General features: G+C 32.0%; 1 protein-coding gene across 2 annotated transcripts in view; it reads left to right on the top strand.

The window, feature by feature from the left end:
• Window positions 1-11,523, top strand: part of LOC149477101 (neuropeptides capa receptor-like) — a 79,796-nt gene extending 68,273 nt beyond the window's left edge. For both annotated transcript variants that reach the window (XM_089711556.1, XM_089711557.1), the window contains 4 exons: window positions 5,614-5,726; window positions 7,600-7,783; window positions 9,285-9,397; window positions 10,009-11,523. In XM_089711556.1, coding sequence (XP_089567682.1) covers window positions 5,614-5,726; window positions 7,600-7,783; window positions 9,285-9,397; window positions 10,009-10,154 — 556 coding nt within the window. In that variant the 3' untranslated portion in view covers window positions 10,155-11,523. The remainder of the gene's footprint in view (window positions 1-5,613; window positions 5,727-7,599; window positions 7,784-9,284; window positions 9,398-10,008) is intronic.
• Window positions 11,524-12,867: the final 1,344 nt, after the last annotated feature.

Genomic DNA, 12,867 nt, shown 5'->3' with positions numbered 1-12,867 from the left:
TAGCAAGACGAAACTAAGAAAGCACCAAACTCGTAACTAGCAGCACGCAGGCACGTGGACTGAAAGTCTGAAACAATTGTCAAATTCAATTGGCAGACCAATTTGAGACACGTTTGCGATCTATCTCTGCCGAATGTAATTAAGATTAAATCAGCGGTTGACCACCTGTTACCCGAAACTTGTCTCTGAAGACTTTGTGACCTAACCAATTTCAAAGGATGTTCATGATTACTTTTTATTGGCTAATGAATTTGGAATGCATCACGCTCAGACTGATGTGGTGCCTCCCTTATATTTATTGAAGTGAAAACTTCTTTAGCGGCGTTGGGTATAAAATCTTAAACTCGCGTCAGGACACGTGGCCTGATCGAAAAAGCGTAAGACGGATGGATATCAAACATGCTCAACGTTAATAATCAAGTTTTCACTTCTGCCGGCACTCCCGGAGTGCAACCCGTCTTTTTTATAGATTTTTTTTGGGTAGAAATTTATTTTTATAATAAGAAATCAATAAGACATTTATTAAAGGTCTTATTGATTTCTTATTATCAAAATAAATTTACTATATTTTTTACTATATTTACTATATACAAAGAAACTTTTAAAAAGTAAATCGAATTTCTTTCTGATTCTTCTCGGTAGAAACGGCTTTTGAAAGCATTGATAGTTAAAAAGTAACCATTTTTCTATATAATTGAAATAAGAAAAGTGAGTAATTGTGTTGGATATTAATTTTTAGTACGTGTGACACTGACAAGTATTGGATGAGCAACTTTGATTAAATTTGTGTCTGATCAAGTGGATTCAATTAAGGTTTGAATTTAGAACAAAGTGCGTAGGGTTCGCTAATAACTTTTCACGGTATTGATAACATAATTCTTTGGCTTGTTGATTTTATAATATTTATTTATAAAATACTATGTAGTAGAAAAAAATATTCCGCGTGTTATGTACCTACATATAACACGCCTTAACTATTAGAGGATGCATGGGGCCACCCAAGAAGGACTTGCACCTGTTAGCAATTGCGACATCGCGCACACCTGCGATTCCAGAGAGTGTTGCGGCAATCATCGCTACCGCGACGCTGTAGCTGCTCCGCCGAGGACGACGAGCACTCTTTGTTCCAACATCGAACGGGAGGGACGTAGTTTAAGTTAGGAATAATTTATAATGTAATTTTTTTACAATAAATTATTAATAAGTAAATTTCGGTTTTTTTGCGCCTTCGCGGGTCGGTCAATATAATTGGCGTAGTCGGTAGGATAATCCTTGAGAGCCGTCTCTCGGAACGCGAAACTACAAGCATCGAGTATCGCTATTCCATCGGAGGGACGACGACGGGGATCCAGAACCTACACCATTGGCCGCCGCAACGCGAAGGGTATCCGAACATTGATACTGCAAGAAAGGCCGAAATTTAAATCCTGTAAGTACACTAATTCTCTTAGTGACTTGCCATTCCTAGATTTGTAAGTTTTCCTAGATTACCCATTCACGGGAACCGAGGAACTGTAGTGCGTAGGTTTAAATATTAATTCATCGTGAATTAATTTTCGAATTTTACAAGATCAATTGTAAAATTCAAATATAGATTAATAAGTTTAAATATTAATTCATCACGAATTAATTTTCGAATTTTACAAAATCAATTTGTAAAATTCAAATATAGATTAATAAGTTTAAATATTAATTCATCACGAATTAATTTTCGAATTTTATAAAATCAATTGTAATATTCAAATATAAATCTATATTACGTTGATAAAAGATTAATAAGTTCAAATATTAATTAATTATGAATTGAATTTCGAATTTTACCATTTAATTCATTTTATAATTTAAATTTAAATATATTAAGTAAAGATTATTAAGTAACTTTTTTTTTAATCTAACGAAGTTAATAAATTTAATTAGGTATAAAGGTAGTACAGATATTTAAAATGTCAGATTTGGATAAATTTTTTTAATGCACTTAGACTTTTGCCAGAATTTGATAGTAATGTTAAATAAATTACACAGATTTTATGGCAAAGAGCAAATCCTTCAAGTTAATTATAGAGAATATATAGAAATATAGTTATAGTTTTTACGTTCCCGGTTGTCCTTCATACTACCTTTAAATTATTTAAATTATCCATAGTTCCCAATAAAGATAGTAAAGTCCTAATTCCACCCTATCCTTTTGTGGCAATTCACGACGAGGATTTTATGTACATGGAGGCAGAATGCCCGAAGTCTGGCCTAGAGAATCTATGTAAGGACAAGCTGAACCATCATAGATCCAAAAATGAGTGCCTACATCAAAGCCTATTACTACGAGTGTTCAAGATAATCAATAAGAAGAAATAGAACACCAATCGGCGGAGTGTGAAATTTCAGCGATATTAACGAGCCTTGCCCGCCAATAGTCGCTGAACTTCAGGAGGGAGGTGTTATGTACCTACATATAACACGCCTTAACTATTAGAGGATGCATGGGGCCACCCAAGAAGGACTTGCACCTGTTAGCAATTGCGACATCGCGCACACCTGCGATTCCAGAGAGTGTTGCGGCAATCATCGCTACCGCGACGCTGTAGCTGCTCCGCCGAGGACGACGAGCACTCTTTGTTCCAACATCGAACGGGAGGGACGTAGTTTAAGTTAGGAATAATTTATAATGTAATTTTTTTACAATAAATTATTAATAAGTAAATTTCGGTTTTTTTGCGCCTTCGCGGGTCGGTCAATATAATTCGCGTAATGATCTCGCATTTTTGTTGTTTTAATTGAACGTTTAAAAATAAATTCGTAATCCATACGCCATTTTATTAATGGAAACTTTCAACTATTACTATATTATCACATCAATGTTTTCTAATATCCATAACGTAATATTTCCTGTGCACATTTGTTCGATAATTCCCAGTAAACGGATTGACAAACAAATGAAATGTCATGTATCGATTAACGCTATTTGAATGACAAAGGGGCAGTTAATTAAAACGATCTCGGTTCAAAAAGTAAGGCTTCGTTCATATTGCCGTGATTAAACCCTTTGTGATTTTTAGAGAGTTTTATTACGGTTATTATTCTAAAAAAGGCGTAAATGTGATTTTTAACCGTAGGATTATTTTTTCGTTTTGTTTTATTTAAAAGTTTAATTTGACTACATATAATAACTTTTATGGGGCCGAAGACAACTATAATATGTATCCATCCGTATTAGATTACAGCGATTGGTTTTAATATATAATAGATACCTACAGTACCTATGCTATGATAGGTACATATTTAAAATAGCAAGAACATATAAAAAAACAAGATAGAATTAAACAAAAAATGTCTTTAAAAAACTAGTAAAAAATGTTGAGCAATAGAAACTTCACTTTTTACCATATTGTTCATAACTTCATATTATTTTAACAATGCATGTTTATAAATAAAAAGTTTGTTATGATAACATTGATTGGTAATTTTTTTAATTTATATATTATTTTAACGATCACTAAAATTACGATTGAATTATAAATGTCTTACTGAAATTACCAACTCAACGCTATTTTGTACTTATGATTATTACTAAATGAATGATGAATTTAAAAGCTATTTAAAACTGATTTATAGAGACAAGGTCACCGACTTCTTACTCCAAAAGTAATCAACTCTTATTTATTTCTGTTTTTGACTTGTATTCAAAGTGAGGCTCGTTCAATTTGACTTATTGGGTCTTTGACGTTAATAAATAATAAGTAAAAGAGTTATAATCAAGAAAAATATTATTAAATTTATTAAAAGCAGCTATAAAACAGATTTGAACAAACACATTGTAGGTACAGAAGATAATATAAGGTATACATTCTTTAGAAGCTTTTACAAACGAAAGTTTCGTGTAACAGTGAATAAACAGATAATACAGCTTCAATATTATCTTTCCATAAATGCGTGCTGAATAAATAACTCCATTCTGGCATTTGATAAATAAAATAAAATTGAAGATTGAAACTAAATTATATAAATCTTTTTTTTTCAATCATTTTTTTTCTGGGCTTTTGAACGAATGTTCATGGCCAACAATCAACTTACTAACTAAACACAAATTAATTAACATACGCCTAGGAGCAAGCAATATATAAGTTGCCAAGAATCTAAATCTTGGAAAATAATACGTAACTGAATATTTTATTAATAAATATTATTCTTGCAACCTTTTAGTTTCAATATTTCTGAAGCAAATGTTACTTGTCTACACAATATTTTACTTATTTAAAAGCATAATATTACAATGCCTTCGCCAGCAAATTCGCAAATCCAAGCACGTTCATTCTTTCCAATTTCACGTGTAGGTAGGTAATATGTAAGGAAACTAGTACGCCATATTAAAGAGAAAAAGGTTCGTGGGAAAAGATATTTTCATTTTTCCATCCCACTTTACCGCTTCACCAGCTTTATTGTAATATTTACTCCTTTTCATTTTTAACATGAAAAATAACAACTAGCTGTGCTCTGCGGTTTCACCCGCATTGCTTCGCTCCTGTTGGTCTTGGCGTGATGATATATAGCCTATAGCCTTCCTCGATAAATGGGCTATCTAAGACTGAAATAATTTTTCAAATCGGACCAATAGTTCCTGAGTTAGGCGCGTTCAAACAAACTCAGCTTCAGCTTCAACTGCAGCTTTATAATATTAGTATAGATTAAATCAACCGTTATTAAATTATAAATATTTTTTAAACAAATTTGCAGCTAAAATTAAGGTTTCTAAATTTCTCGTTAACGAAGCGTCGTTATTTATGTAAAAATACCAACCTCAGAATACTCGTCAATTAAAATAAGGACTAAGTCCCGAAATGTGCGACATATCACGTTTCCAACCTGGTTTTTGATGCGGTGCTGTGAGCTGATAAAGGTAGACTTTAGGTAACCTACTTATAATTTTGACAACATTTTGGTCTTTGTTGTAATAATAAATATCAAAACTTAATTTATTCGTTCAACTAGACTTATTTACCACCGGTTTGGAAAACAGTTTCCTCAGAGAAAAGTCAGCGATAAACTTTTTAAAAATCATATTTATTTTACAAAAACCTTTCATTTTAGTCAAGGGATCATATTAGGTATACAGAGAGTTGTTTTTCTTTTGTCTTTTATTTTGTTCTTATCTCACACGTTCTTCTAAGCTATGTGTACTGATGCGTAAACCATGATACAAAAGTGAAAAGGACATACAAAAGTTTAGGAAAATAATGAGAATTCTTATTTTTATTCACACTACGACAGTATAGAGAAAGCTCGACCCTGAATTTATTATTTTGCCTTTGTCTATTCTTTAGCATATCTATACTAATATTATAAAGCTGTTTGTTTGTTTGAACGCGCTAATCTCAAGAACTACTGGTCCGATTTGAAAAATTCGTTGGGTGTTGGATAGCCCATTTATCGAGGAAGGCTATAGGCTATATATCATCACGCTAAAACTAACAGAAGCGGAGCCTCGCGGGTGAAACCGCGGAACGCTGCAAGTCTAAAATAAATTAAGCGTTTGCATTTGAATCTTATAACCTCTGTTATTAATCTTGTAAAGATTTTTATATCATATTGGTATTCTATAACAATTATTTTTTGTTGCAGATCCACACACACACACAACCCAGGCAGTCCGGGTACTCTGAATGGTGTCAATGGCAGTGTTCACGGGGAGGCGAGGCAAGCGCAGTCCAGGAAAAATATCATTCGGATGCTTGGTAAGCTTTTTATTATAAGGCTGATGTTTGTTTGAACGTGGTAATCTCAGGAACTTGATTAAGGAATATCGCTGCAAGGTGTATATTTACATTATTTTATGTCGATATTCCCACGAAATCAATATGTTAAGCATAATATAAAGTATTAATCATTCAGCCTGTTCATAAAATATATTCAACCGATTAGATACGAAACAATTCAATACAATTTCAATATATTTCTAGCAAGTAGTAACCTAAAGTCTACCATTCTTGTCCTGAACATCGTCTTAAATATTGCATGTAACATGCATGGACGTATAAAAAAAGACGGACACCGTATTACGAACAAACAACGTGAAGCCACCATAGTAAGCTAGCGATCGTGTAAAGACAATAAACACGCACACACTCTCACCATAGTAAGCTAGTCGGCCGCCATTACGTCGTGAACTACCGACTGATTAACTGCGTCACTGTTTCACAAAAAATATTTAAAATGCCGTCTTGTATGGTTAAATGGTGCCGCAACAGTACAATTTTAAATAACAAAACACAAGGGATTACATTCCACAGGGAAGCAAGTTATTTCTTTTATGTTTTAATGACAAAATTATTACGGCAAAATTTATAGAAAAAAAATACAGCCGCCATTGTCATCAGGACAGCTGTTGCCATGGCAACATGGCACACACACATGGATGTTTCGCCGCCATTACTAGGCTTCACTCAATGTTTAGGCGATATACCGTCCGTCTTTTTTTATACGTCCATGGTAACATGTATTTATGAGAGAGCTAATTTATCATACGGTTGATTGTTTACGTTTATAATTTCTAAGAAATGCTAATTTAATCTAATCCAATTTAGTCTTTCTCAACTGATTTAATAAGGATCTATATTTTCGATAGAATAAACTAATTGAATAAAGAATTAACGATGTCTGAGAATATGTAGATACTATGTTACTGGTAGGCGGTAGCCAATAAAAAGTTTATCTATTTCTGTATGCGAATCAAGATGATAAACGATGTATTAAATCGGTATGTTAGTCGAGAATACAGGCATATATTGAATAATAAACTGCCCATTTTGTTGATATTATGACTGGAAGCTAATAGGTGCATTGTTTGCTATAAATATGCCCTATTAAAATTGACGGGCTATATTTACGGCTGCATGCAGCGAACATTATTCAGTCTAACGAAATATTGGTAATTTCTATAGTAACTCGATTACGCCAGAAGTGTTATTTTTTGAATTTGTGTTAAGTATATGAGTGTAGGTATAGAAATTTTAGACAAGCTCTAACTTAAAGGGCTTGTAGGACTTAAAGGATTGGGAAGTGTCGTTAAATTGGTAAATTTGTATATAAATAAAATCAAACTTAGTAACAATGTTGACTTTTCGGATTTTAGAATTAAAAATGTATCGGGTTGGGTATCACAATGAAGCATTTAACTATAATGAAAATATAACTTCTAAACTCTCCTATTCGGGTAACCGTCATAATCTTTACTAGCTAATTTATCGAATTCATTTCTTACATACAAAAATACACTCTTCCTCTTTATAATGATTTAGTGTAGATTTTACATAGAGGAAATTTTCCTGATTGTTACAGTACGGTTCAAACTTTATGGCGGCTCGGAACATCGAACGATCGGATGCGCAGATAACAATTTTAGATATTACCGGAACTTTATGGGTCGGATACTTACCTGCGCGCACAGAACATGTAAAGGACCTCCTTTATTTGTTCTGTGCCTGCACGCACATGCATTCGCAGCGAATTTCCGATCCGCCATTAAGTTTGAATCGAACTGTAAATAAATTTTATTTCAATTTATAAGTAGTTCATAAGCTACGATTCCAATAATACAATCTCTCTCAGCGGCAGTAGTGATAGCATTCTTCGTGTGCTGGGCCCCGTTTCACTTCCAACGCCTGTTCTTCATCTACGGCAGCAGCGTGAGGTACTACCACACGATCAACGAGTACCTGTTTCTGGCTGCGGGTGTGTTCTACTACGTGTCCGCTACTGTTAACCCGATTCTGTATAATATTATGAGCCATCGGTAAGTTGGTAGTGTTAGTTTGATTATATTGTGTTTGATTTTAAATTCAAATTCAAATTTAATAATATGTATATAAAAAAATTTGAATTTGAATTTTGATTTAACGTGTGTATCATACATTTTGAAATTAATATTTTAACTAATTTTAAATGCCAATGATTGCACTCGCTATGTTCAAACCGTTGGGGAAAATATCGGGATGGATAAATTGCGTTAAAATTCGTTAAAATTTATTTTTTTATTTCTTAAAATTGGTGATTATTATTGTTTATAAAATCAATCTGCTTCCCGTCACGGGTTGATCGTATGTTCATAGTAATTACTTGCATATAGAAAACATACAACACTTTTAATTTGTTCATTTGAATAAGTAGTTATGTACCTACATATTATCATAGACAAATATATATTTATTAGTCCATGATATTATATTAAAATGACTTAACATTTAAAGATCAGTACTTAGTACTTACATACAATGATACTTTTTATCAAATCTCGTGTATTCTATGATAAATGAGATTAATGACATGATGCTGCAGCTTCAGAATCGCTTATCATATCATATTAGCGAAGTATAAGCGAAGATTAATTATTGACGAAAGAAATATTCTTAATAAATGTTTGTTAAAGCTAATGATACATACAGTGATGGAAGAGTTTACTAAGATACGATTTGTAATACGAATTCTCCATTATAATATTCATAATAATTTAAACTAATATAAAATTAAAAATTAAGGTTGAATATGGTACTTTACAAGCAGCCTTAAAACCTTTTTGATGCAGTATTATTATATGACTTTGTAGATACCTATGGACTTACATAATAATATTCTTCTGTTGCTAAAACCTTACCTCTGTTTTCCCAATTGAGTCCTTCATCCTTACTAAAACTTAGCGTCCATAAACTCACTCAACATGCGTTGGTAAAAGGATCTATGTTATGATGAAGTGCTTCTAGAAGTTTAATTGAAAATATAAATTAAATTTTTAAATTCCGTAGCATTGAAATGCTTAATATTTGAGACATTTACATAGAATAAACAAAATGCGTTCACGAGAAGACAGGCATAGCCTCGGTTCGGCGAAAGATCGAATCCCGCCTCGTGATCGATTTTTTCTGTTCTTTATAAATTTCTTACGAATAAATAATGATACTCTCATTGAAGGCCATCTGGAAACATAAACTAAAACGTTTTTTATTGAACTTCGTTTAAAAGCGCTTTTGAATCGTCAAAATACAGAAAATAAGACGTGTGGCACTCGGAGACTGCCGCGGTAAAGCTATTGCATAGCATGCCTTCAAGCCACACCTCCGTGCCCGTCGGAGTGAGGAGCGTGAGGTGTTTTCGTTACGGAATTTCTCGATTCGGTCCCCGCGCTCAAGGCCTGCGATAGAAGCTATGCAATAGCTTAATTAATATTTGTCACATAAGTTCTACTTATAAAGTATTCAAATAATATTATGTACTACATATTTAAAAAATCTTCCCCATAGATACCGCATAGCGTTCAAAGAGACGCTGTGCTGTCGACGCGCGCGGCGCCGCGCGAGCAGACTGCGGGACACTTCCAGTGTCAGAGAGACTATGATTAACCACAATTCAGAGGGTAAGGAATAAAATTAAATAAAATTTAAATTAAAATTAAAAATTTTTATTAGCAAAAAACATTTAAACATTACATTGATAATAATGAGATCATAACAACAGGATAAGTTTACAAAGTACAGTGACATCCAAACTAGGCTATTGCCTGTATTTTGGATATCAGAAATGGTTTACAGGTCCCTTTTATGGCGAATTATACAGTATAAAAATTAAAAGTAAAATGGTTTGTATATTTGTAGGAATTAATTGATGCACAGGTGTCGCTGTACTACATGAACGTACAGTATTGCATGCACTGAATATGTAAAAAAATACTATAAGAAAACGACATCAATTATGTATTTTTTATTGAAATTTTCCTAAAATTTATAATTAGCATTATTAGTCAACCGTGGCCGACATAATTTAGTTCTCACTAGCCAAAACGCGATCTATCTAAAAACGGAGTTTAACCAGTTTAATTGTAACACACTACATACTACACTAAATTATTTACTCAATGTACCATAAAAAAAATCAACAATTTATTTAATCCACGCTTTAGTTTTAACTGTAACATATACACTAAATAATTTACACAATGTACAATTTTATTTATTTATTCATTCAAAGGTACGCAACTAGTGCGCGTCCGTTCCGCGAGTCACGACAGACGGTCCCGTACGGACCGAGGGAGGAGGAACAGCTACTACGGGACGGAACCAGACCGGTGGAAGCGGCACAATGGATGCAAACATACACATAGGTTTGGGGATTGATACTTGTAAAAAAAAATAGAGATTGGTTTTAGAATTTTTGACAAATTGACAAAAAAAAATTAAGGAAGATATTTTTATTTTTGACATTGTGAAATAGGGAATACCGTGCATTGGGCATATATTGGGATTTATCTTGTACATTATAAAAATATTGTAAGAATCAGTAAAGATTGATTTCGTTAAAGATAAAATAATTATGTAATACGTTGTAATTTTACCTCTTGATGAAACAGCATTTTGAAGTTTAGATATTGAAATATCAATCGTTTTGTTTCAAAATCTGAACAGAAAAATGAAAAAAAAGTACTGACGGATTGAGATTGATCTAGATTCTAGAAAATAAAAAAAAAATAAAAAGAAAAGGTGGGAATATTTTTTGTAGACTTTGGTGAAATTGACTTTGTAAATGGTAAAATTATTGTAAAATTGAATACTTTTTAAAATATTCTCGTGTAAAGGTACCTTTTCGAGATTGTAGGCTTATTTTCGTATGTAAATGTAATTTATTTACTTGTGATAAGTAGAATGTAAATAAACATAAATAGAATTGTATGACATATTAATTATTAAAGTGAATGTAAATGTAAGAAATATTTTAATAATTATAAGTATTATTTACGCTTTTATTGTAAGCAAATTACACTATGTAATGTACTAATGAAATATAGACAGCAAAATAAATTGTATTCTTTTGATAAATATATAAAAATAAATGTATCAAATGATGTACCTATGTAAATGTATCACTGTGTATATGTAGTACCTTCAACTCCAAGATATTTGTATAAAATAATATATTGCTTTAAACGGTTCGAAGGAAAACGGAAAATGCGAACATAAATTGGTCTATTAATTTCCGAAATCGTCGGCTTAGAGCTGATGGCGTAATGTTCCCTTGTTTAAGATATTTATGTCGTAATGATTAATTGTATAATTTGTCTCCTAATGATGTAAATGTGGCAGAAAATATATATAAAGAGGTGATTTGTTTAAAGGTATTTAAATCAAATAATTTGCTGTCAATGTATTTAGAACTATTTTTCATTCAAATACTTGTTTTCTCACTATGCAATTGGTATAGGTATTATAATTTATATCAATAAAACATATTGAGACCAGTATTTTATAATAAATTATTTTGGTTACCTATAGGTTAGTATTACCATAGTATGATCTAATATAAAACAAAAGTATGATCTATTTATATGAATAAAATTGCTAGTCAAACATTGTATAATTAATTTATATGATTTAAATTGTAATTTTATAAGTATTCGTGTAATTTGTAAGAATATTTTAATATTTAATGTAAATAACTCGTAGTATTTATATTGTAATACTCAGTGATTCAAATAAATGTTTTTTTGTACATTGTGTTTTATTCAACTCCTATATTATATTCCATACAATATAAGTCACACTTTTTACGACATTATCAACTAATCAGTTTATGCAGTGGTGTTTGTTTTTCTTTATAATTGACCCTTCGGAGTTTAATATAGAATTAATTTTATTTAAAGTTTGATATCGTTAAGCCGATTTTATCATCACTACATAGTATAAAACAAAGTCGCTTTCTCTGTTCCTATGTCCCTTTGTATGCTTAAATCTTTAAAACTACGCAACGGATTTTGATGCAGTTTTTATAATAGAACGAGTGATTCAAGAGGAAGGTTTTAGTATATAATTTATTAGGTTTTAGACAAAGCGGGCGAAGCCGCGGGCGGTAAGCTAGTAGTAAATATAAAAATATTCTAAACATGCAAAAGATAGTGAAAGATGCGGGTTCATCACCCGTCAGAAAATCAAAGTCTATTCTTTAATAGGTATTTTAAAAATATTCTTAAAAACTAACGAAGCGATTGTACAAATTGATTGAACGCAAGTGAAGAGGCAGTGAAGCTAATTATTTTTTACCAAAGTTTGTTTCTTGACATTGAAATATTCTGACGACGACGTCAATTAATGAATTTCACTTTATATTTTTAACAAATTACCTATAGTTTATTTTAACGTGATTTTAGCGTGTCTATAATACACAAATATGTATAAGTAATAGCTGTTGCCCGCGGTTTTACCAGCATTGCTCTACTAATAACGTATTATATTACTTATTGGTCTATACGTGATGATAATATTATAATTATAGCCTTATAGCCTTCCTAGATAAACGGACTATAATATAACAGTGAAATAATTTTTCAAATTGGACCTGTGGTTCCTGAGATTAGCGCGTACAAACAAATAAACTCTTCAGCTTTATAAGAGTAAATTTAAATTGTATAGAAAAGTGGAAAATCCTCTTCGACATATTACATTACTCCAAATAATTCACGACACAACGTAAATGTAAATCGTGAATTGTTGAGACCCCGTCGCGTCGATCTCCGAAGTTAGTTGAGTTTGTATCCGTCTAAGGATTGATTTAATAGAGCACAGGGATTTAAATTCTCACTATCAGTTTATCTGTTTCTTGAAGACTTGATGTTCAGTGTTGTCACATTCCCGTAGTAAATATATCCTTTTAGAGCAACGTGGGCGAATTATCCTACTAATATTATAAATGCGAAAGTTTGTATGTTTTTTACTCCTTCATGCAAAAATTGATTGCAAACAGATTTTCATGAAATTTGGCACACACAGAGGGTAAATTGGATTAACACAGGATAGTTTTTCTTCCGAAAATCCCACGGAAAAGGGAACTATGCCGGTT

Source organism: Colias philodice, chromosome 26 (genome assembly GCF_061535455.1).
Source record: "Colias philodice isolate Cphi_HAF_F1 chromosome 26, ilColPhil1 Martin Lab GWU primary, whole genome shotgun sequence".
In the NCBI taxonomy this organism is placed as follows: Eukaryota; Metazoa; Arthropoda; class Insecta; order Lepidoptera; family Pieridae; genus Colias; species Colias philodice.
The sequence above is the reverse complement of the archived record's forward strand: the minus strand, read 5'-3'. Positions and strand labels throughout refer to the sequence as shown.